This window comes from Poecilia reticulata, chromosome 13 (genome assembly GCF_904066995.2).
Source record: "Poecilia reticulata chromosome 13, P_reticulata-male-v2, whole genome shotgun sequence".
NCBI classification, from domain to species: Eukaryota; Metazoa; Chordata; class Actinopteri; order Cyprinodontiformes; family Poeciliidae; genus Poecilia; species Poecilia reticulata.
Window position 1 is genome coordinate 19,265,834 of NC_088842.1, and position 25,091 is coordinate 19,290,924.

General features: G+C 39.6%; 2 protein-coding genes across 4 annotated transcripts; one reads left to right on the forward strand and one right to left on the reverse strand.

Moving 5' to 3' along the window:
- Window positions 1-32: 32 nt before the first annotated feature.
- gmps (guanosine monophosphate synthase) lies at window positions 33-14,001 on the reverse strand. Of its 2 annotated transcripts, none has more exons than XM_008425310.3 (16): window positions 13,689-14,001; window positions 11,825-11,997; window positions 11,565-11,679; window positions 11,311-11,408; window positions 10,367-10,470; window positions 9,973-10,166; window positions 9,467-9,632; window positions 7,578-7,729; window positions 6,901-7,074; window positions 6,433-6,538; window positions 6,075-6,190; window positions 5,253-5,378; window positions 4,039-4,154; window positions 3,789-3,919; window positions 3,140-3,312; window positions 33-1,886 (listed from the first exon to the last, which is right to left on the reverse strand). In XM_008425310.3, exons 1-16 carry the CDS (start codon window positions 13,713-13,715, stop codon window positions 1,785-1,787), a joined length of 2,073 nt encoding a protein of 690 aa, XP_008423532.1. In that variant the 5' UTR covers window positions 13,716-14,001; the 3' UTR covers window positions 33-1,784. The 2 variants fall into 2 exon arrangements, with proteins under 2 accessions (XP_008423532.1, XP_008423533.1); XM_008425311.3 differs by lacking the exon at window positions 13,689-14,001 and adding an exon at window positions 13,003-13,591.
- A 2,068-nt stretch (window positions 14,002-16,069) lies between these two features.
- Window positions 16,070-20,261, forward strand: slc33a1 (solute carrier family 33 member 1). Of its 2 annotated transcripts, none has more exons than XM_008425308.2 (9): window positions 16,070-16,212; window positions 16,793-17,250; window positions 17,335-17,488; window positions 17,761-17,956; window positions 18,765-18,964; window positions 19,056-19,240; window positions 19,331-19,448; window positions 19,616-19,831; window positions 19,925-20,261. In XM_008425308.2, exons 2-9 carry the CDS (start codon window positions 16,835-16,837, stop codon window positions 20,090-20,092), a joined length of 1,653 nt encoding a protein of 550 aa, XP_008423530.1. In that variant the 5' UTR covers window positions 16,070-16,212; window positions 16,793-16,834; the 3' UTR covers window positions 20,093-20,261. The 2 variants fall into 2 exon arrangements, with proteins under 2 accessions (XP_008423530.1, XP_008423531.1); XM_008425309.3 differs by having other exon boundaries at window positions 16,083-16,361.
- Window positions 20,262-25,091: the final 4,830 nt, after the last annotated feature.

Consider the following 25,091-nt stretch of genomic DNA (forward strand, 5'->3'; position numbering starts at 1 on the left):
ATGCCATTTCTGGAACAAAGTGACAAATAGTAGAAGTTTTAACATTGAGATCTTTATTAAAGCTCAGTTTTCCATTGTACAAATGTCATAGTTGAAACTGCATGCAGTGGCTTGGTTTGAGGCACGTTACTAAGGAAAAATGAACATCGCTGAGCAAACTTGAAGGAAATAAAAATTAAGGACAATATTGCATAACTTAATCTTATTGAAATTTTTTTAAAAAATCCACTTTAGCTGTTTTATGGGGATTGTGTAACATAGAAACACGCTTACAAAGGCAAAACAGAAGGACAATCACAAACAGCAGTTAAGGTCACCAAAGAGTTGAGTTAACAGAAGGATGAGAGGCACAAAAACAGATGGAGGCATCACATCCAGGGTAAATATCGCTAACAGGAGACTACACGCTTTTTAAAAACTCAGTTAAACCTGAGCACTGTATTCACTGAGGTCTAAATGACGAGACGGGAGACCGGAAATGACGCATCGACAGTTGTGAAAGTGGCCGTGTATACAAGGCGCGACGACGTGAAATGAGGCAGGAGCTGGAGCCGACTCCCTTAAATGGACCTTCAACGCTAAAGAGGGACACAGTTAAGATAAAGTTTCTACTTGATGTTTTATGCTGATGTAGCACCGAGGCTTCATGAGTGAAAAATGTGCAAAAACGTGCCTCTGCACAATGCAGGAGCAGCCAAATCGTCAAACAACGGCAAGTGACACGATGTGGTTAAAAGCTCTTACTACTGTACTTATAGGTTTGATATTAGTCCTTTTGCCTTTATAATCTTCTTCATAAAAAAAGCACACATACTGCAGCATGAGGAGAACAGCATTCTCCTCTCTGGACAGAGTCCAAGTCATTTCACACCAGGAAAAAAAAACAAAACAAACAAAAAAAAGAAACATGAAAATACAGAACAGGCACGTACAAAGTTACCAACGGCATTGGCCTCTTTCCCAGGAGTCATCTCTCTGAAGCCATTGCTGGGTGGACTGCTGTCCAGGAAGGACGCAGAAACAACCCAACAGTTCCAGCCAAACAATCTGAGGAGTCCACAATATTCAACACCACCACAGCATATACTACTTTTGGCAACAAAAAAAAAAAAAAAGGGCTTAAAAATTGATTGGTCATGTAGGCTGCCGATTCAGACAACCTCGGTTGTAACACAGTATGGAGGCGGAGAGGGAGAGAGAGAGTACAAACGGAGGATAGTCTGAAAACATTCTGTACTACAAGAAAGAAATACAAAGCAACAGCTGAAGACTTTCGCCCCCAACCCACTACTGCATTTTTGTTCATGACAACACTGTTTGCTTCTCTTATTTATTTTATTTTTTTTATCCACCCCACAATTAATCTTTAGGCACAACATCGAGTCAACATCACAGCTTCTTACCGCTTGCCTTTAAAGGTTAAGCTCATAAAAGGAAGCAGCGATTTACCTTTGTATAATAGCCAGAACATGTACAGGAATTAAAAATGGACAACGTATTAACCATAACCAACACTACTGGATCCCTACTTCTTAAGAAAGAAAACAAAAACAAAACAACTTAAGACCAGGTAGGCGTGGGAGTGACGAGGAGTGCAGCCGGAGGGGCTTCGTCACAGTACGGTCTGCCTTCCACGGGAATGTCGCAGAGAAAGAGGAGGTAAAGAGGGGTCAGGGGGGAGGAGAGAGGAAGGACAGAGAGAGAGCGGCTCACCGGCCCTCCGGTGTCTGCGGAGAGTGTGTGTGTGAATGTGTGTCCTATTGATATGAAGTCATGACGTGGCTCTATTCCCACTCTGTGGTGCCGGGTGGCTTGGAAGTCAGGTCGTACATCACTCTGGAGATGCCCGGGATTTTCTTGATCTCATTTACCATCTTTAGCACCACCTGGTGGAGTGAGCAAAACCAAGTTGCATCATAAGAGTGTTTCGTTTTTGTCATCGTCGATTCTTTTGACATGCACACAAAAAAAAAAAGCCATTCAAACGAAACAGCGCCTATGTGACAATGTATTCGCCCCCATCGTTCGACATGGACTTTCTAGTTACTCACAAGTTTTGGTCAACTGAGTCAAGTCACAGTGGAGCACCGTTACAATCTAGTCTGTACAATTACGGTATCACTAAAAGTCACACTTGTCTGACACTATTGGGCAAGTTAAAGGATTACAAAGAGCAGCAAATCATGCCTCGATTTCAAGAAATTCAAAAACAGAAACTAAAAAAAAAAAAGATATTCATCATTCTGGATATAGTTAAAAGTCTATTTTCTGAGGTTTTTTACTCCAGGGAACAATAGTGAGACCCATTTATACATAAATTGCGAATTGAGTGCCAACTAAAACTACTCCCAAGAACACATCAACATCTTAAAAGTCCCAGAAATTTCCAGGACTGAAGTACTGACGCCTCACTTGCTTCAGCTAAAGGAGGCGTTCAGGATTTAACAATAAGAAATAAACTGGGAGTGTGTAAAGGAGAACACCAACTAACCAAAAACAACACAGTGTGCTGGCTCATGTTTCCTACAAAAACATGTTGATGATACTCAAGACTCTCTAGAAAAACAATCTTAAGACTGGAGAGAAAAGTTTAACTTTCTTTGAGGTACTTTTCCTGCTAAGCAAAACAGGAAATGTACTTTTTGATAAAATCAAAAATAATTAAAATCTTTGCAGTCGACTGAATGACGTCTGCACACAGCACCAATAAATCAAATAAGGCTCTAAAAGTTTTATAAACATTTATTCACTAGTAAACGTAGCAGACAGACTTGTGTGGTTTTGCAGAAAGTGTTCAGCAGCGTTTTATGAAGGGGAGTGTAGCATCTTCAGATGCTCATCATGATGGCACTTGTGTTGCTGAGATATTAAACTTTGCAGAACTTGGGAGTGGAGGGACGTTTATTGTCACACAGATTGAACTAATGTCATATTACACACCACTTCATCCGGAACATTTCATTTTCCAGAGTCAGTCAGAGCTAACTAAAGACTTTCACTTTACTCTGCTGCACTACCATTTTATTAAAGGTTACTCATGATGACAACTGCTGGCACCAGCCTGAATCTGCAAAATCCAGAGTTTATAGTCCCTAGTTTGAAAGTACATAATGTGGCAAACTGCATCGTATCATCTTACCTCCTCTGGGATATGGCTACCAGGCATGGCAGCGATGCCCGTCATGAAGTCGCTGGTGATGAACGTGCGGACCACGACGGAGCGCCGGCAGGAAGGCTGCTTCTGCAGGGGGTCTCGGTCAAAATGCAGGGGAGTGAGGATGATCGGCATCTGGCTGATCTTGCCTGAATAACCTGAAATAAAGACAAAGAAAATCCAGGGCAAACCAAATGTTTCTGATTAGAATCAAAAGCATCAGTCTGATAATAAAACCGGTGACGATAGATTTTGTCAAAGAGAATATTAATTAATGCTACAGCCTGATAGGGAGGAATACATATCTGTTTTTAATCTCCTTTGAAGATGTATGAGGGATGCATGAGAGAAATGAGCAGTAAAAATGAATAATTATATTATGATGAAATAAGGAAACGTAATGCTGAGCTTAGCCTTTATATCATAAAAAAAATACCTTTAATGAGAATAATGATTTTACACACATTCGAGTTAACACTCAGTATAAGGCTTTTTTTTAAAAAATACTACTGCTTACATTTAAAAGAAAAGGGATGGATTTAGTTCATGGCACCCAATACACTATTCCTTTACTAAATAGAAAATATATACAGACATCTCAAAAATCTTTACTTTTAAAGAAACCAAAACTTACCAGACTCTCTAAGAATAGAATGAGCCACAAAGTCCGCCTGTCTGAGCGTGCTCAGAACACCGGTGGTCAGGAAAGTTGGGGTAATGTCTGTTGGCGGCTCCTTTACGTGGGACCCAAAAATATACACAACTCTGGAGAAACACATGAGTCACAGCGTTGAGGTTAGGTCTTTTAAAAACACTGAACTCTAAATGTTTCTGCTGACTGAAGAGAGGTTGTGGTGATTTTATTAAATTTTTTTTAGCGTTACCTGTTGATGGTATGGCACATGCGAGGGATGAGTCTGGCCAGGAACATCAGTGATTCCCAGTGAGGAGATTCTTTACTCGTTACACCGCACACATAACTGTAAGACCGACAATCTCCCTGTAACCGAGACAAAACACCATCAAATAAATGGGAACGAAAGTCTTCAGAATTAATTCAGGACATTTGTATAATAAATGGACATTTAAGATGGATAAAGTTTTGTTTTCCTTTTCAGCCCGGGCGCAGAAAGCCGTCTATGTTTAGCCACGGTGTCCCGTCTGGCCCACAGATTGAGGTTTGAGTTAAATTTAAACCTCTGGTCTCTAGTCACAGGGCAACACCTACAGCAAACTCTCTGCCACTGACTGACTTGGGGAATGTTTGTCAGCATTTAGAGCCATTCATCTCCAGCTGATACAAACACTTAAGACAAGAACTTCTTCTGAGCACATTTTCAAAGACAAAAGTAATGAAAGAAAATGTGGTGGTTTTTGTGTGGGCGTGTCTTGTGGGTAACGTCTAAATTACCGTCCCTGCCCAGCAAAAAGCCAACCGCTGGAGACAGACACGGTGTCAGAGTAACTCCGTCTCTGAAGCGATGCTACTTCTTCCTCATAAGTGCAACAGCTGATAGAACAACAGGTAAAAGATATTTCTACAGCTTCTGTCTCAAGGTCCTCTAATCTGTAGATCGTTTTTAATGGTTCAAATATATTTAGAACCAATAAAACCTTAAATCACATGCAGTCTTATTGTCTCTCAAAGAAGAGTAGCAACTTAAGAGACATATTATATGCATACATTTAAGATTTTGGATAGAACAAGAATTATAGGAGACACAATGCTAAAAATAAAACAGCAATCTTTTTGGATGATAATGTAGTGTATCATCCAAAATACATGAGAATGACCATTTATTGTCGTAAACTTGAAAAAAAGAAAAAGTTGTTTGGACAAAAGGAATGGAATAAGGAATTGCCCCAAAGAGGGAGTTTGTAAAAGTAATTAGTTGAAGAGGACAGATTCCTCCTGATTATCTAGTCATTTGGAAACATTTCTTGTCTCACAGTTATAAAACAACTGGAATATTTGATTCATGTAAAGAAAAACTCTTCAATGTGTTTCACTGAAAATTAAAAATTATGACAAACTAAAGTGTAGAGCACTTTAGGTCCCCGATTCCAGAGTTTCACTATATTTGATATGCTGGTTTACCTGGACACCAACAGTTTTGATGGGCAGCAGGAAGGCATTAAGTGAATGAAGGCTGGTGATCTGCAGGAGCTTTTCCTCCTCTTCATCCGATATGCACGACTTGACTCTCTGGAGCAAGGCATGAGGCTGCATGGCAAGGAAACACAAGAAGGTTCAACATGACGAAATGCAGCTGGCTTTGTCCCAACAAACAGAAAAACAAGCCACCTCTGAACAAACAGAAAATGATTTTATCAGCAAACTGAAGATGCTTAAATGTTGTTAGTCATTTTATTTAGGTAAATTCTATATTTTCAGGGCAAAATGGAAAAACCAGATGACAAGGGTGATATTTCTGGGGTGACTAATCAACCAGAAGCATCTCATTATTATTTAAAAAGCAGCCAGATAAAAAAAACAAAAAAACAAAAAGCCACAAAGGTCTTCACTTTTCAGTGTGTCCAAAACTGTCTACAGCACCATGTTGTCTCCATGTTGCATTTTCCCCCAGTTCGTTCTTCCTACAAACTTTCATGTGAGAAATAATGTTACTGCTGGAAAGCAACAGGGAGTTGTCATCAGACTCCGCAGTACGAAATGAACTCGAACACCAAGTATGTTCCTGCAAATTTCAAAGACAACCTTTTTGCAGACAAAGTTTGAGATGCTTGATCAGAATAATAAGAGAGACTCAAGTTATCAGACATGATCTTGTTCAACTGAAGAAGATCTTTAGTTGATTTAAACCAGAGCATGCACACTTTAGAGAAAAGTGTAGCATAAAAGTTAATGATGGCTATCGTATTTTCATAAAGAAAAAAATTGTCTGACTTTTTCACTGACCTTCTTGACACTTGCAGAAAAGTCTGTGACAATTTTGAGGATGTTGTTTGTTTCAGCAAAATCCTTACAAATATAAGGCTCTTCAGCACAAATCACTCTGATGGACAAACCAGGACCTAAAGAAAAAAAAAAAAAACAAGGTAGATTTTAGTAAAAAAAAAAAAAACCCAAAAAACAGTCATGTTTATACTGGTGCCAGAATTGACACTTATGTGAGCAGTTCTTGTTTATATGATTGAAAAAAAGAGAAAGAACAACATTAGATGAAAAGCTTAAAATGCTTAGTTAGTGTGGACTTTATTGATTTAAAAACTGTATACTATAGTGAGAGTGAATGCACATGTGTATATTTTCTTACCAGGAAAGGGATGTCGAGAGACGATCTCCTCTGGCAGGCCCAACTCTCTCCCCAGCGCTCTCACCTCATCTTTATGAAAATCTTTCAAAGGTTCGATTACTTTTCCCTGGACAGAAATAAAAAAAACATATTCAGCATTTTTTTTTTTTTTTTTTTTTACAGTTTTTCACATATTTGTAGATTTAGGTGAAAGGGCAAAAGCAAAACAAACTAACTCATAAGCACAATCAGTAAATATCCACAAACTGTATCTACAAATGCAAAATATCCAGCAGAACCTGTATTTATACTGTGCTGATTAAGCATGAGAGCAGGGAAGCAATTCTTTGGAATACTGAGTTTCAAATTCTTTACCAATTTGTTTTTCAAATTTACTTTCTGAAATTCCAACTTGCATTCAGTAGACAACAAGAACACACACCAGACAGTCCAAGTTAGGTCATAGTAGGAGTTTGTGTGAGCAGGTACCTCGTCTCTGAGTTTGCGGATGAGCTCGGTGTCGTTGTGGTGTGTTTTGATGACCTCTGCCTTTCCGCTGGCAATATGAGAGGCGCTCTCAATGAGATCAGGCCGCAGGGTGCCCTGCGCCAAGAAAACCTCTTCAGGGTTGAGGTTCATTTCTCCAAGCACTTCATTAGCCACCTGTGAAGTGACACAGAGGATCAAATAGTGAACTTATAACATTAACAAGCAACGATGACGCAATCAGTTAGCAAGTCAAAACTCAACGTTTTTGCATTCCTGCTGGTATTTCTGCAATTCTTTCCACAGTTTTACTAATTGAAATAACATTTCTGCTGGTATGACAGTTTTATTTTTCCACATATTGTAAAAAGTCTGTTTCCTTTTAACGCAAAATTACACCTGCGCAGTTTTTAAAAATATTTACTCTGTCTCACATTCCTTGTCCTTGGAGCCATTTTTAAGAACTACGCATTATTTTTATGTTGTCACTTTATTGATACAGTACAGCATATTCTTAGTTTTATTTTATTTTTTTTACATATTCTTTTAGATTTCTGCCAGTCGCTTTGCTGCTGTTACACACAAATTCCCCTAAATGTGGGACAATAAAGAGTATTTTAAAAGAGCAAAAACCGTACAGGACAGTTTCAAACAGAATGATCAAAAAAGCTGCTGCTCACTTTGACAAATGTGTCTCCAATAATCTTCCTTTTCTCTTCAGGATTGGTGGTCATGTTTAAGGTTTTACTGATGCGTTTCCGTGGCGTTCTGTCCTCGTCAGAGATTGGAAGAGTTGTCGTTCCGTTGTAAAAGGTGTGAGCTGCATTTACCACTACAGAAACGAACACACTGACGGTTAATTTATATAGAATGATTACACATGCACAACTCAGTAAATTAAATGGAGAAATAACTTGGGGCGTTTCCAGTAATTCAATTCAAAGTGCAACTCATAGGTCACCATCAAAGGAACATGGATCTCCTTAACACAAACTGTTAAGAGGATATACTGTCAAGAACATCTACATAGTTTTCAATTGCCAAATGTTTCTATATTAAAAAAACTTTTTTGGTCTTTTCATTCAAATTTTCTTTAAAAAAAAAATACACGAGGTTCACTTTTAAATGCGACTGAAAATCTGAATTTTCACATTTATCAACTTATAAATGTGACAACTTAACCACCTTTCTTAAAAGCAAAAACAGATTAGCAAAATCTTCAAATGTTTCCTGTAGAACAGGGGTGCCCAAACTTTTTGAGAGCAAGATCTACTTTTTCTCTCACCAGCCGCCTGAGATCTACCTCATGACACAAAGACATAAAAATTGCAAATTAAACTCTATTGACGTATTTTATATGCGAATATACATCAGTTATAGCTGAAATAATAAAGTGACAGAAAACCTAACGTAGTTTCTTCCTCATTCTGACACTGGGAGCAGCTTACTGGTTTCTCAGTCAGAAGCTGGTTGCAAACCTGACGCCAGCAGGTGTCAGTCAGTCATGGTAGATCTGAAATTTGGTTTGATGACCTCAGTATGAGAAACTACAGAATGATAGGAGGAACCAAAGAGCCCAGTAAAGGTAAAGGCAAATCTTCTGAAGTCGGGATATAATTAATTTCATTTCACATAATTATCGCGGTAGAATTTGTTAAAACTTAATGAAATATATTTGTCCTATTTGATGTTTGTTGTGACGTATGCTCACAAACGAATGAGGTAATTAGTCCAATTTTGTTGTTTATTGAATGTTCAGAAACAACAGCAGGTGTAACGAGCCACAGCAAAGGTAAAACAATCCGAAAAGACGATCAACTCAAAACCACTCCTATCTTTTTACTCTCTCTCTCTGTCGTTTAAGCACACCCGTTGCCGTGGCAACCGCCTGCGTCCCGCAAGCCGAGCAAAGATTACATTAAAAACACAACATTCAGTCCGTTACGATATCAGGTTTCCAGGTTTGATATTTATTTCTCGATTATTAATAAGCCTTTCATGAACACAGCGGGACCTGTCCAGGGTGACCCCGCCTCTCGCCCGGAACGTTAGCTGGAGATAGGCACCAGCAACCCTCCCGACCCCACTGAGGGACAAGGGTGTAAAGAAAATGGATGGCTGGATGAACACAGCGGTGGTTAAGTAGCTAATTTAAACTCCTGCTCTGCTCGTCAGTCGGTCTTTGAGTCGCCTTTTTTCCTCTTTTTTCCTCTTTTTTTTGTTAATGGAACCGAAACGCACTGAATTGCGCAACACCTTGTTGAAACAATAATTACTGAGATTATAAATTTTAACATGTTTCATTGACTTTTTATAATTATTATTTTTTAATGAAGCTACAAACGTTTTGGATCTTAGTGAATATTTTTGATAAGCCTATCAGAAGAGGACGTGCTGGCCTCAGCGTCCTGGCGGCGTTCAGTTTGTCACCTGCAGAGATTGACTCAAAACCTTTCCGCAATCGACCGGTCAATCGCGATCAACGTATTGGGCACCCCTGCTCCAGTAGAAGATCCAGATAAAAATACTTCTGTAGAAACTACAGAGCAACTAAAAGCGTGTTTCTTACCTTTGAGTTTAATGCCCAGCTTGGTGAGGGCCTCCTCCACACTCAGACTTTCTCTCTTCCTCATGAAGCCGTTGTCGATGTGAACTGCTATCACCTGCTCCTGGTTTAGAGCTTTGTTCAAGAGAGCAGTGCAAACTGTTGAGTCGACTCCACCGCTCAAAAGCACCTGTGGATACCAAGAAATTACTCTGAGTTGAACCAAGGTCAATATTTTATCAATTTAATGTTATTTTACGCGACTAATCATTATGACTTAACCACCTAGTGCGCTGTGAAAAAAATTAGAAGTTTAAAACTCCCGCTAAAGCGCAGAACCAAGTCATGACTTTAATTCAACAGAGTGAATTCAAATCTTGCTACTTATCTTCAAACTACCACAACTGTACCCGCCTCCTAATCAGCTACAGCACTTCACACTAAGTTCAATAGTCAGAAAATATTCTCTTCCAGAAGGAAATCAAAGCAAAAAAAAATTATTCCCTCCAACTTTAGGCAGTTTCACTCACCAGAACTTTAGATGCGCCCACTTTTTCTCTGATTTCATTGATGCAAACCTCCTGCCGGTTGTGCACGGTAAAGTTACTTGTGCAACCCGCAATCTCAAACAGGAAGTTGCGCAGCATCTCCATCCCTCGCTCCGTTAGGTCGACCTCAGGGTGAAACTGGGTCCCATACAGCTTCTTCTGTTCATTAGCAATCCCTAGATTGAAAACAGGGCTCTTAAAAAAAAACAATCATGACCGAACATGTGCCTTTTGAATAAAACCACTCTGACATGCAAAGAATACGCTGCATATTGTTTTTAAAATATGCACAGGAGTTTATGTGTGCTTATAGGTTTTATGACAACAATGCAGATTATGCTAACGCTGGGTAAAGGCCATCTGAAGTGCTCCTCACCAGCGATGATGTTCCCTGACTGAGCCACCACTTTAAAGCCATCAGCCACTTTATCCACGCTGTCACCGTGGGTCAGCAGCACCAGCTCCTCCTTCTGAAGGCCTCTGATAAGAAACACACACACAAGCATCAAATGAAGATATGAAGCGTTTACTGGTCTGTTGGGTGATAGTTATTGCGTACCCCCAGTGTTTGTGGTAGGAGACTAGAATAACAATAAATATGACATTTTTTGTCATAGAGGGAAAAATTTGTCGACACATATTTCTGATCAAATGTTTTTTTTTTAAATTGTGTGAAAAATTGCATCTTTCAAGAAGAAATAAAATGTAAAGGAATGAATGTGATTCTAAAGATTACCTATTGTTAAACTTATATAAATAAGTAAGTCTGCAATGTAGTTAAGATTAGTTTAGATTTAAAGTTGAGTGAAATGTGCTGCAGAGCAAGTAAAGCTGGAATGATTAACTGGATTGTGACGAATCAATTATCAACTAATTTAGTAATTGATTGTTAACTACAAGATACAAACTTCAAAAAAGGTTATTTGTTGAAAACAACATTTTCACATTAATGTAATTTTTTTTTACTACAAATGCATAATTTGGACTGTAAATAGAATGCCATGTTCTTTTTCTTTTAGGCAAGAAAATGTTTATTTAAAACAGGATTTGAATTATTTGTTTAGTAAGGTTTTTAAAAAATATTTATAATATTATATAAAATCTGCAGAATGTGCCAGTTTTTTTATCTGTTTAATTGGTCCATCATCAGAATAATCGATTACTAAAATAATCGTTTGCTGCAGTCCTTAAGCCAAGAGAATTTACATGAATTTTTAAAAAGTACATATTTCATAATAACAGCCTTTGAACTAATATTTTTTTGCAACAATTACGTTTTCATACTTCAGATAGTTAATGTATAAAAAGTTTCTACAATACCTGAAAAGGGAGCACGTGTTGTCCAGCACAATGTTGAACACTCCATCCTCCCTTACGCTCTTTTTATGGACTGTACCGCCGAAAACTTTATTCATCATCTATGGCAAACAAACATAGAGTTAATAATTACACACCGACTCAGTTATGGTGCGCTTGAAATACAGTAAATCATTTCAGAGAGTAGAGGAAATATTGCTGTTCCTTATCTTAAGAGGCAAACAGCAGCTTCAAGTGTGAAGCATAGATAAAGCTACCTGCATCCCATAGCAGATGCCAAGTACGGGCTTCCCTATGGTGAATATGGCCTGGTCGAAATAGGGAGCATCTTCTGCATAAACAGAGGCTGGACCTCCTGAAATAATGATGGCTCTAAGGAGTGAAAAGAGAGAGACAGGAAAAACCATAAAGACAATACAAAACCACAAAACACCTTCACACTTCAATTTAAAGAAAGCATACAAAAAGGGAGAAAAATTATAAAATAAAGGCACTCCCCTCCCCCCAGGGTCCTCACCTGTAACCCTGTTCTCTGAGGGCAAAGGCAGGGGTCTCTAAAGGGAGGATCTCTGAGCGGACAAACAGCTCCCGCACTCGTCTGTCGATCACCTTCCCATATTGTGCTCCTGCATCCAGGATGGCAACCGCCCCCTCGCAAGATCCGTTCTGCGCTGAGGTGCCGATATCCAGCTGTGGATGGAGTTTCACAGACACATTAACATGTTGATCAAATCTCATCTGTTTTCATATCTTTAAAAAGAGAAACACATGCGAGTTACACAAGCACAGACTTAAAACTCAAGTGTCAATGCCAAGTTGGTAGTTCTGCACGAGAGCCGGCACAGTGAAGTCAACCTCTCCAAAACTTTCCTGCGCTCCATCTTTAACCTCCTTGCGGAAAATGTGACTCACAAATAGGCGTAACGTGATTAGGAACATGTGAGCCACAACATCTAGACAGACAGGCACTCTTTTAAAACATGCTGCAACCATTCAGAAAAATCATGTGAAACCTCAAGCTAGTCAAGGGTTATTAGCTCGAGCAGCTTCCTAAATGGACATTTTGGTCCAGTGAAACTGGAGCTAAATGAGGGAAACCGGGATTTCAGGGAAAGATGTTGATAGAGATTACCAAAAACAGAAACAATATTACAAAAAAACTTGTTTATGAAACACTAAAGTACTAAACATCCCACAGTGCATTGCTCTATCCATCATCATTATCTTCTGATAATGAGAGAATAGCAAATCTAGCCGAGCATGACTCCTTTTTGTAACATCTGGACCATTTATCTAGTCAGAGTCTTAATGTGTTACATTAAAATTTCTAGTGAAATATACCCCTTTATAAGCTGATGAGGAAAAAAGGTTCATGGACTACAAGTATTTAAAAGGATATTGAGTCATGTTTACTCTAGGATCTTGGTCCATGTCGAGGTATTTTGCACCATTTGTTTTATCATATGCTTGAGTGACAAACACACATCAGTTGAGGACCTACAGAAATGGAAGCGCCAGTCAACCAATATACCACATCAAAACAAACCCATGAAGAGCATAAAACCAGAAATATGACCCACGTGAAAAGTGAAAGCATATTTTTAGTCGTTTCTAAAATGCATAATATGCTGTTCTAATACCTAGAGGTGGGATAGAAATATTTAGTAACCAAGAATGCTCAGGAAAAGTACTTACCAGATGACCCTCTGACATCGCAGTAGTAGTCAGTGTCAGTTTTAAGTTTGCTCAAACTAGCCTCGTCAGATTGTTAGCAGACTGACACTTAAAGTGACGTTATTTTAGCTCAAACTGAGTGACAGCAGCCTTGCAAAGTAAACGAGATGGACGCAAGTTAACGTTTTAGTTTCGAAGCCGATCCTGCGGCTAAAATAAATAAATATGATGTAATTATTACACTGTTAACGATACTGTCCTAACATATTCATCCCGGCTAACGCTTGCTAGCTAGTGGTAGCGTGCTAGCGAGCGAAGAACACACAGTAAGGAGCGTTAGCCTGTTAGCAGCACGGTTACCACAGCTATGCTAAAACCCACGTCGCGCCAGCAGCTGCAGGCACCTACTCGACGAAGACGCAAATGGTGGGAAAAATATGTGACAGACTTGCTTCATGTCAGATGAGTCTGATATATGACGCGTAGCTAGTTAGCAGTTATGAGCAACATGTAAATGGGGAAACTGCAACAGGCACACAGCGGACTACCCGCAGCTCCGCGGGGCTGTTGTTAACATGCTGACTAACTTTCCCCCCCTTGAGGTACACAGAGGCCGTCTATAAACCGCGGGTACTACGGCTTCCGACATCAAGTCACCCGGGCCACTCGGTGCTAGAGTCGCGGCGCGGAGTAACCTATCCACTGACCTTGCTGTCTCCGTTGCACAGAGCCATGGGGGTCTGCCGCTGTGTTCAGTGTTCCCCTTCGCCTCACTGTCCCAGGTCTCACACTGAAAGAGGGCTGCTGGTTAGCTCCTGGATCAGCACGCCGACTACTGCTGGAGAGGCAGACTGTGCTGTGGGTCTAGTGAAGCTCCGCTTTCTCCCCTCATGGGTGGAGCGCAAAGTGAAATTCAACAGATAGTAAAGGGGAAGGGTAGGACTGTCTCTGCGTTGGAGGTTGAGAATCAGCCAACAACAAATGGAGACGGCCCTTTTAATTACCTTTAAACAATAATAATAAACGGTGGGTTTGTATATACACAGAGCTTAAATACCGTGGCGCTAGCCAACAGATGCTTTATCCTTTTATATAATTCAAAAAGTATTTTTTTAAAATTAATTGTTGTTGTTACTCATCAGAATTTCTTCAAAGAGTTGACTCAAACATCCCAACTCTTAGCCCGTGAGGATGCAACGAGGCATTTGTATCGAACAAATGCAAGATTTGCAGTGTACAATGAAGCATTGATGAATGCCTTTCCATCTTCTTCAAAGACAACCAGGAGGGTGTGTTTCTCTTCATTCCAGCTATTTTGTTTTACCTGGAAGGAAGTTGAAATCTTACCTCATATGACCTTTGGGGGGGAAAAAAGAGTTATATATTTTGCACAGAGCTAATGCAGATTGGATTATGTTGAGAAAAAACATTCCCTAAACTAGCTCATATAGGTATAAAATCCAAGTGGAAGGATGTATCAAAGTTTCACCTGAAGGTCAAATGGTTTTCAACTCTGACCTCTGAGGTTCAGGGCTGGATCAGATTCATTGAATCTGTTTGCAACATGGATGTTTGAAGACCTTCAATTATTCAAGCAACATTTGTGGGTTGGAATTTATTGAATCTGTCTTTAAAATTTAATCCACAGCACTTTAAAAAAAATGTTCTAGCAGCTATTCTCAAAATTATTTCATCGACAAAAATGCCTGCAGATTGGTAGATGCACCAGGTAAACATGCAACAGATATCTTCAGACATGAAATAATTTAAGCATGGTAGGTCTAGTGAAATAGGGGTGAAAATATGGTGTTGTGATAGCATCCCTTCATCTCAAAGTATATCTCGGTAAGTGGTGGTAATGGCAGCTTTACACCGGTCCTTTCATCACATGCCGTGTCATTAAAATAAGCCTCCGTCTTGTCACATGTTTGCGGATGGGATAAGCAAATTCACATGGGCTCAAACCAACCCACAAGCCTGACCATGTCGTTATTCATTACATCTTAATTTAATGTGGGGTCATGGGTGCATCATGACCCCTGCTCAGATAGGAGGAGATGCAGACAGCTAAGAATTAAATCACAAAATAGTATTTAATCACAATGTGATTAAACACTATCTAGATTAAGCAAAATAATAATTTCAAACAATGTTATCCCTGAATAAAATTTGTGCAGTCATCTTTTTTTAATTAACAGTTCTGAAGTAATATGCCTTCTCTAATATATACAAGGAATGGGTTCTTTTAATAGTGTAGTGTTTTCATTTGTTCTAGCTTGCAATTTAAACATTTTAATCCAAAAATATTGTGGCCATAAAATAAACAAAAGTAGAGCATGGCTAAGGGGGAAAAACTATTTAAAATGCCTTTATTTGATGGCGATTGAAGTAAAATCACTCTCGTTTAAGACTAAACTTTGTAATGAAGTTCAGTGTTCATCAGGATCATGTCTGCTGCTGCATGTATTCCTGTTGTATTTTTGATTTAACCAGCTGAATAAACAAGCGACATTCCACCGGTCATTTTGTTACAACAAAGAAAAGTGTGGTTGTTGATGCTCAAAAGTCTGACAATCCATCCTGGAGACTACAAACTCATAAACCAGTAAAACTGAATTTTTACCATTCCATTTAACTGGATGGTGTTTTACTGTAGTTACTTTTTATTTTGGTATTAAAAGTTGTTGCTTTTATCTTACAATGCATCTCTGTTTATTATGGATGAGAGCCAATTGTACGTTATTGCAGTTTGTCAATTTGCATTTAGTTTTTCCTGTTTAATTTGTCTTTTTTTTCTGTCTGCAAAAATATATCTGGATGTTTTATTTAGAAGAAATGAGTACAATCAATATCAAAATAATGACAAAACGTTTAGATTTTTATTTTATTTTTCCCATTTCGTTTTTGCATTAAACATAACATTATTATTATTATTATTATTATTATTATTATTATTATTATTATTATTATTATTATTATTATTATTATTATTATTATTATTATTATCTTCTCTCTTTTTTTTCCTCCTCTCGGAAGACAGGCGTTGGATTTGTTCCCTTCCAAAGTAAAAAACCTTCCGTATTTTTGCTCATTGCTTCTGAAGAGGAACTTCGTGCAGTGACGTTTTCAGACACGTCAGCTAAAGTTACCCGGACACATTTCCGTGCTGCACACAACGCTCTTCTTGGCTGTCCTGTGTTTTTGTCCACCGATGTGTTTTTAAGTTAAACGGTAGTCTAATTATTTCTCTTTGTTCATTTTATCTGTTAGGACGTTACCATGTTTTAGCCGAACAATCTTATGAAACAAGCCGCTGATTGACTCATTCATTCCTCTAATTTTGTGTGTTTGTTTCTGCTTTGGCATGCTGTCATCACCAGGTATGCATGAACCCATCCGCTTTTCTTTTTCTTTTCTTTTGTGCATGATTTGTGCCTGTTTCAGAGTTCATTCTGGTTGTTTGTGAGCGTACAATGTTGTTTATTTTTAAACGACACCAGAGTGAAACCAGCAAACCTCACATGTTAATTTTTCACTGACTTGGCTTATAATTATACTTCCTGTTAGAGATCAATGCATGTATCCTTGACATTTTTAAAATGTAGCACATTTTGATGATTCTTCTCAAACCTTAAATCAAACCTGCTTCTGAATGTGTTTCTTCCTTTCCGCCGTTTTTTCAATGGATTTCAATAATTTATTTACATTTATCTTTCCAACCATGGCACATTTGGAGAAGACATTAGCTGATTTACCCAGAAGCCTCAAAAAACAGACTAGTTTTACGGGTCTTTTTATTTTCTTCTTCCAGGTTTATTGTGGGCACAGCAGGTTTGATGCCCTCTGCTCCATCATGGAGCCCTCAGATTTGACGACACGCAGAAACGGGCGACAGAGGAGAGTACCCGGTGCCTCCACCCTGTCTGAGCACATCGGCTCTATGGACAGAGGGGAAACGAGTTCTCCTGAGCCGGAGACGGAAGAGGAGGCTGACGGCCTCATCAGGAGCTCAGACACAGAGAACAGGAGGCGTCACCGGGTTCAGCCGGGTATCCGTGGTGAACTGGGGAATATATCACTTCTCCTGTTCCTCTATGTGCTGCAGGGGATTCCCTTGGGACTGGCTGGCAGCATCCCTCTAATTTTACAGAGCAAGAGTGTCAGCTACAAAGACCAAGCCTTCTTCAGCTTTGTCTTCTGGCCGTTCAGTTTGAAGCTTTTCTGGGCACCGCTGGTGGACGCCCTGTACTTCAGCAGGTTTGGGAGAAGGTAGAATGGAAACCCAAGTACAGATGATACTGTTATATATGCTTTTGTTTTCGTCTCTGAGCTTGTTGTCATGTGTTTCTGCAGGAAGTCGTGGCTGGTGCCCACTCAGTACCTGCTGGGGCTGTTCATGCTCTATCTTTCGGCAACAGTCACCTCACTGCTGCAGAGCGAGGAGGGGCCCAAGGTGGGCACGCTCACCGCAGTCTTCTTCATGCTTGCCTTCCTGGCAGCCACACAGGTAACCATTAATAAGCACACATATGCAGTGCTTTACAAAAGTTTTCATGTCTCCATAAATTGTTTCACCTTAAAGGTAGAGCTCCATAGAATTATGAAGTGGAAAGATAAAATGTGCTACTTTTGTTTCAAAAATAATGAAATGAAAAAAATTATTTTCTTTTGCTAAAGAAAATTCTATAAATACAAAACTTAAAACTTCTTTCTCTCTGTCTCTCTGTCTCTCTCCCCCCTCTCTTTCTTTCTCTCTCTCTCTCTCTTTCTGTGTACTAGGATATAGCTGTGGATGGCTGGGCCCTCACCATGTTGTCTAGAGAAAATGTGGGCTATGCGTCTACCTGCAACTCGGTAGGCCAGACGGCGGGGTACTTCCTGGGGAACGTGCTCTTTCTGGCTCTGGAGTCTGCTGAATTTTGCAACAAGTACCTCAGAATAGTGCCCAAAGACACTGGCATCGTCACCCTGCCAGGTACATGGACACAAACCACTGTTGAATTCTGAGGTGTGGTGTAAAAAATATATATAATCATAAATTATTTTAAAATGTTTTACTTTAACTTTTCCTGTAACATTCAAATTAAAATCAAACAAATCTGCTAGGGATGGTTTTTTTTTGTTTGTTTTAAAAAGCTGCAGTAATCTGGTTGCATAAAGGGGGCACACCTTTACACTAATACTTCTTTGACACACCTTTGACTTCATTTCAACATTTCGTGTTTCTTGGTACAAACCTCTCATCAATTACTGGAAATCAGACTGAATTGAAATAAACCTCAGCTGTCCAGCTCTTCTTTTAACTCAATGATCTGCACATACAAATGTATCAGACTACCTAACCATTCCACAGAAATATATACCTAACATAGCACAGGCAAGGCGGGTACCAATAGTTGGAAAGAATGCACTGCAGCGGTGAAATTATTAAACTTGCACATCATTTTAGTGACAAAACAGCAACACAGAAGAGGCTGTTGGGATCTCTGGTTTTAGAAGAAGGAATTTAGTAAGAAAGGAGGTTTGAAGACTGACAGTAAACATCCTGGACTGACTACAATATTCCCAAACCTTGTGGGTGAATGCATTATGGTCTGAAGAAACCAAACTTCTGTTATTATGCCAAGCATACGTCTAAAACCGCAAAGGTTTGAAGCATCTTTGCAAGGCAGAGTGGGCAAATGTCGTATAAGATCTGCTGATGTATTGAAAACGATTGTTTTTCTTATTTCTGCTAGGTTTAGGCAGATGATTTAAGTCAATCTCTTGTTCTTCTGTTGCAGATTTTTTATTTTTCTGGGGGGTGATATTCCTAGTCTCCACTACCCTCGTGGCCATCCTCAAAAGGGAGAACGATCACAGCAGAGGCAGGGGGAACGTCCCAGAAGAGACTCAGGGTGTCACGGAAACCTACAGGCTCCTGTTCTCCATCATCAAGATGCCCACAGTCTTCACTTTTTGTTCACTGCTCCTCACAGCTAAAGTACAGAACTGCTAACAGCAAGATGATTGGTGTTGTCATCATGAAGAAAATTCATGGTGAAAATATCTTTTTTTTTTTTTTTTTGCATTAGATCGGTTTCTCTGCAGCAGATGCTGTTACAGGTCTGAAGCTGGTGGAGGCTGGAGTCCCCAAAGAGCAGCTGGCGCTCCTGGCGGTTCCCATGGTGCCTCTGCAAATCCTTCTGCCAGTGATCATCAGCAGATACACGGCGGGGCCCCGACCCCTTGATGTCTTTTATAAAGCCTTTCCATTCCGGTAAGCGCTCACGTAAAGCGCAGAAGTCGACTCGCTTTGAGTTTGTACGCAGTAAGCAAAGAGCTAGCGGAGTCCTGTTCTGTTACGCAGGTTGCTTATCGGGCTTGAGTACGCTCTGCTGGTATGGTGGACCCCCCATGTGAAACAAGAAGGAGGATTCCCACTTTACTACTACGCCATAGTCCTGCTCAGCTATGCATTGCATCAGGTTTGTTGTTTTTCTCTGTTTGTCTCTGCTGGTTGCCCTGCTTAACTACAACCATCAAATCCAGTCTGACTTCCTGAAACCTGCTCAAATAAACCGGATGATGATCGTTCGCAAACCTCTGACAGTAAATCACTTAAACACCTTGTTTTTTAATGTGGTGTCCCTAGGTGGCGCTGTACAGCATGTATGTGGCCTGCATGGCCTTCCACGCCAAAGTGAGTGACCCCCTCATAGGAGGGACTTACATGACGCTGCTGAACACGGTCACTAACCTGGGAGGAAACTGGCCCTCCACAGTGGCTCTGTGGATGGTCGACCCCCTGACCTCTAAGGAGTGCCAGGGGGCCATAGGACAGAGCTGCAGCTCGTCACTGGAGGCAGGGGTGAGTGGCATGCGAGAGGGCGGAAAACCACAAGGTGTGTTTTTATTTATAAACTAAACCCCTCTTTTTTTTTTTTTCTTCCCCCCCCTCCAGTTGTGCGTCAAGGAAGGAGGCGTTTGTGTGACGACCATGGACGGATACTACGTGGAGTCTGTGGTGTGTGTCGTCATCGGTTTGCTGTGGTGGCTGTGGCTGGGGAAGAGGATGAGGCGGCTGCAGGAGCAGAGCTCGTCGGCGTGGAGATGCAGGGTGAACCAGTGATACGAATCCTACAAACATTTCAGTAGTGAGCTGCACCTTCAGTTTCTCCTCCGAAACCAGCTGGACTCACAGTCGTTCCCACACAGCAACGTTTTGCTCTGGTCTGGCTTTTTCGCCGCCAGATCGAGGAGACACTTACCATTAAACATGCCACTTTAATGTACACACATATGAAGCAAGCCACCATCGCCGTCTTCTTTTTTTTTTTTTTTTTTTTTTTTACTATTGACGCCGTCTTATAAAGTGTCCTAGTAGATTTTTACCATGTTGTGCTGCTTAAGCAAAACCAAACAAAGGCTGGGTCAAAGAAGATCTTGACAATTTTTTTTTTTAAATCTGAAAAAAGAATTTTTTTTAAGACGCTTTATGGGTTTTAGTACTTCATCTTCAAACCCATCTATCTTTCTTATATGAAAGGAATATTCACAGAGCAGATGCACTAATCTTAACTCAAAGCACATGTGAAGATTTCTCCTCATATCCCTGACCTGAACTACGAAGCAGGAAAAGAGTCTCAGTGCAGTTCAGAGGGAAACGGTTAGAGAAATAGGGCGCGGTTACGTACTGTATAAATGTTTTAAAAAGAAGACAGATAAAAAAGAATATCTACAGTATGCAGAAATATCTTCTCTTCATTTTCCCTGTTTCAGTTATACTAAGGAGAACATTTTGGGAGACATCTTACTATAATACTTATAGTAGTTGATGTTTATTTTCATTTAAATTTTCATATTTTCATACAAAGGAATACAATAATTTTTTGTCTCCTCCACTGTAAAAGGGTGCAGCATTAAATATTTGTTTGTACCGTCATATCAGTCGTATTAGTTATAGAGTTGGACCAATCAAGCCGCTGCCAGTTCCTGGTTTTCTTTGACCTCTGACCTGCCGGTTTCTGTTCGTCCTCTGACTGTAGTACAGAAGAGAAAAACAGGGGTGGTAAGTTCTTTGATAGGTGTTGTAGTTTTGTATTCAAAAGAAAATGAAGGAATGACACGATTATCCCCATTTATGCACAAAATTGATCTGATTTTGTTTTATAATCTCAGAAAATGTGCATTATAGCATCTGCTGCTGGTTCAGATGTTTATGTCCTGAAAATAGCAAAGAAATGTTTGCTGATTAAGATTGCAATTTGAAATCCTAGGTGGCAGAAAATTAACTTTAACTTAGAAGGCATAATTGCTGGTAAATATGCCGAGAGTGGAATAAATTCACTTTTATTCCACTCCTCTGGCTCCTGCATGTAAACTCCTGGCCACTGTAATCTCTCACACGTGGATTTCTGCTGCACTAATCCAGCAGCACGAATACCAGATTACGATGAAAATGCTAACAGTATGAATACGTTAGCATCAGTTGCTACATTCCAAACGTGTGCTACCGCTGTTACCATGGTGATATACTGTGCAGCCTAATTTAGGAAGTTACAGCAGAGACGGTGACTTGCACAAGCTGCATCCAACAGAACAAGACTGAAACTTGGCCACCAGATGAGACGCACACGTTTAAATAAATTGTAAACAATCAGCGCTACAGCTGCTTTTATCGCGTAGCCGTTAGCTAGATCAATAATTTACACAGAAATAACGAGCATATTTTATTTCCTTTGACTGTGTTGCTTTCAGCGGACTGAAAATATTACTTTGATTTCATGTTACTCTAAAAATAGAGTCATTACGGTGGACGGTGTTGTGATCCCAACTCAGGACGTTAGAACAGATTATAGTGACAGTGTTGCGAGATGTGACACTGAAGTACTGCAGAGCGGGATGGATACACTCAAACAGGTGTTACGTCAATCCGCGTTTTCCCATCAGATACGGTTCCCCTTGCGTCTTCTTGCCGCTCCGCCCCGCCCACGCGGCAAAATACGCGCGTGCTCGTGATGAGCACCGAGAAAGCACGCGCGTAGGGAACTACGGACACCGTGAAAGTTCAAACGATATGTTTCGGCAAAGTTGTCACTTTCTTCACGTTTTTGCGGGAAACCAATAGTAATAATACTAATAACAATAATAATAAAAAAATAATAGTAATGATAAATACATATATGTCACATATATTATATTTATTATAAATGTGTATATATATATATATATATATATATATATATATATATATATATATATAATAAACAGGCAATGCATTTTAATGCTCAATATTACCCATCAGATACCGTTCCCCTTGTTTTACAGTGGGGGAACCCTATCTGATGGCCATATTTCGCCCATCAGATATCGTTCCCCCACTGTAAAACAAGGGGAACGGTATCTGATGGGTGATTTTAACATAGCGGGAACGGTATCTGATCTAATATCGAGCATTAAAATACATTGCCCTGTTTTTATTTCATAAATATATATATATATTTATATATATATATAACTAAACATATATATATATATATGACTTATATGTATTTATCATCACTATTATTTATTATTATTACTATTATTATTGTTGTTGTTGTTATTGTTATTATTGTTGTTGTTGTTGTTATTATTATTAGTTTCCCGCAAAAACGTGAAGAAAGTGACAACTTTGCCGAAACATATTGTTTGAGCTTTCAGGGTGTCCGTAGTTCCCTACGCGCGTGCTTTCTCAGTGCTCAGCACGAGCACGCGCGTATTGTGCCGCGTGGGTGTGGCGGGGCGGCGAGAAGACGCAGGGGGAACCGTATCTGATGGGGAAACGCGACGCAGGGGGAACCGTATCTGATGGGGAAACGCGACGCAGGGGGAACCGTATCTGATGGGGAAACGCGACGCAGGGGGAACCGTATCTGATGGGGAAACGCGACGCAGGGGGAACCGTATCTGATGGGGAAACGCGACGCAGGGGGAACCATATCTGATGGGGAAACGCGACGCAGGGGGAACCGTATCTGATGGGGAAACGCGACGCAGGGGGAACCGTATCTGATGGGGAAACGCGGATTGACGTAACACCTGCTTCATAGTTTGCTGCCCAAATCCCAAGTTCAACCTGCTCCTATGATTTAAAATACTCAGATTTCTGACCATCTGATCGTTTCTATTGTGGTTGGTTTTGTTTCTTTAAACCGGGCCTTGTTTAGTGTCTTCAAGTCAGTTCATTGTCAAAACTTTTATCTGAATTTGAAAAATTAAGTTAGGTTATGCTGCCATCCTGTGGCAGAGAAGGGGGACTGCTAATTACCCACACTACACTGTTGCCCTTAAATAATTGTGAAGGTTCTCAAGTTCTTTTGAGTTTCTCAACACACTAGAGCTTTAATCCGCCAGTTGTTTCTGTGCGCCAGTGGGAGTGTGCGCTCCTTAGAGAAGAATTAGATTTGCACTTTGTAATCTAAAAACTGTCGTCTATATGGTTAAATGAATGGAGATGCCTAAATGTCATTTTGCCTTTTTAATATGATGCAAAACTTCCATGAGCAATTACAAATGATGATCAGTATATTGGTTTGGGAAATCTTTTCTGTGCTCTCCATTTATGCAGCTTTTTCCAGTTTGTTGGTTGCATTGTAACTGCATTTACTGTACAAGCTCAAATTATTATACAGGAAACATTTAATATCTATTTAGTCTGTTTAGATAAGTGGATGATGTCATGGATACATTTACATCATATAAACACCAGCCATGAGGGACGATTAGTGTGAGTGTAACGTCTGAATGGTGATTACCACAATTCCCTGGTGAAAACATTGATGAGGGTCATTTTTAGCTTGTGAAATACATTAAATATATTGATTTGAGGAGCTGGTACTTGCTGTTTATAATAAATGCACTGAAAGCATAATTTACATCAAATGAATTAGTTGGACAGGAAACAAGGGAAAAGTGTCTAAATTACATATTTTTTCTGCTCCTGAGCTTTTAGTCTTTTTAAACGTGTATCTGTCCTTTTTATATTCGACATTAATTAAACTCGGCTCACAGCAATATTACGAGAATGTTTAATATTTACTTGCTGCAGATCATCCATTTAGATAGTTCTGTCATTGACACTGTTTACTGATTTAGTTTGATGATTGGTGTTTTTCAGGTGGTGGGCAACTACTTAAGAGTTTTATTTTATTATTTTATTCTATTCATAATATATATATATTTTTAGTTATTGCATAGCTTTATTTTACAGCGATTCGAATTCCATTAACAGGGTGCCAAATAAGATTTGTCCAGACTCGGGCCCCGTCTACATTTATTTACATCTGACGTTTTGTTCTTATCTGCACTAAAACAAAGATTCTGCTCAAATAAATTGAGATTTAAAAGGGTTTCAAAGGTTTATTGACAGATGTTTTTATTGTCAGAATGTCAGTAAATTGAGATCTTTTTTTCCTTTTTCTTATAAAAAAACAGTTTTTAATATCCGACTAATGAAGCCAAAGCTTGGAAGCTATTGACCTCTTCAGGAATAATTAGATCAACTAAGACATCTGAATTGAAACATTTGCTAAATTGGAATTTTTTTCTACATTCCAAAGTCTTTAAAATAATAAAATAAAACCAGATCATTTCCTGAGGAATAACCGCTGTGGTTCTAAAGACTTAATTTCAATTTAATGGAACAAAATGAAATTTTGATGTTTTTTTATCTTAGGTGGAACCTTTAAAGTCTAAATTTGAAAATGTTTTCACCATCCTTATGATGCTCTGTAGATCCTCTGGGATTTCTGTGTCTGCTCTGCCCTCTCAGGCTGAACCTAGTTCTGCTTGTTGTTACTACCTTGAGTCTTTTCCTTCCACTGTCACCATGTGCTTGTTATAACTGGGAACAGACTGGAATGTGTGTAATCTTAATGGTTGAATTAATTTGATCGCACACTTCTGGATGGTGGTTGGACCCGTTTGTCCTGTGAAGTGCCTTGAGGTGAAACGATGCTACACAAATAAACGGAGTTCAAAGTAAATCCCATGTTGTAACAGAATCCCACCGAAGGAAAAGTACGACTAAAAGTGATTGAATATTGAGATCTCAATAAATATTTGTGATTAAAAACACACACTTCATC

Excerpts from the sequence above, each read along its gene's own strand:
- gmps (XM_008425310.3), bottom strand. The coding sequence starts at position 13,715 with ATGGCTCTGTGCAACGGAGACAGCAAG. Across the intron at positions 11,409-11,564 it reads GCATCTGCTATGGGATGCAG|ATGATGAATAAAGTTTTCGG; the intron begins GTAGCTTTATCT and ends TGTTTGCCATAG. Across the intron at positions 3,920-4,038 it reads ATGTGCCATACCATCAACAG|AGTTGTGTATATTTTTGGGT; the intron begins GTAACGCTAAAA and ends GTGTTTCTCCAG.
- slc33a1 (XM_008425308.2), top strand. The coding sequence starts at position 16,835 with ATGGAGCCCTCAGATTTGACGACACGCAGAAACGGGCGACAGAGGAGA. Across the intron at positions 17,489-17,760 it reads CCTTCCTGGCAGCCACACAG|GATATAGCTGTGGATGGCTG; the intron begins GTAACCATTAAT and ends TCTGTGTACTAG. Across the intron at positions 19,832-19,924 it reads GCTCGTCACTGGAGGCAGGG|TTGTGCGTCAAGGAAGGAGG; the intron begins GTGAGTGGCATG and ends CCCCCCCTCCAG.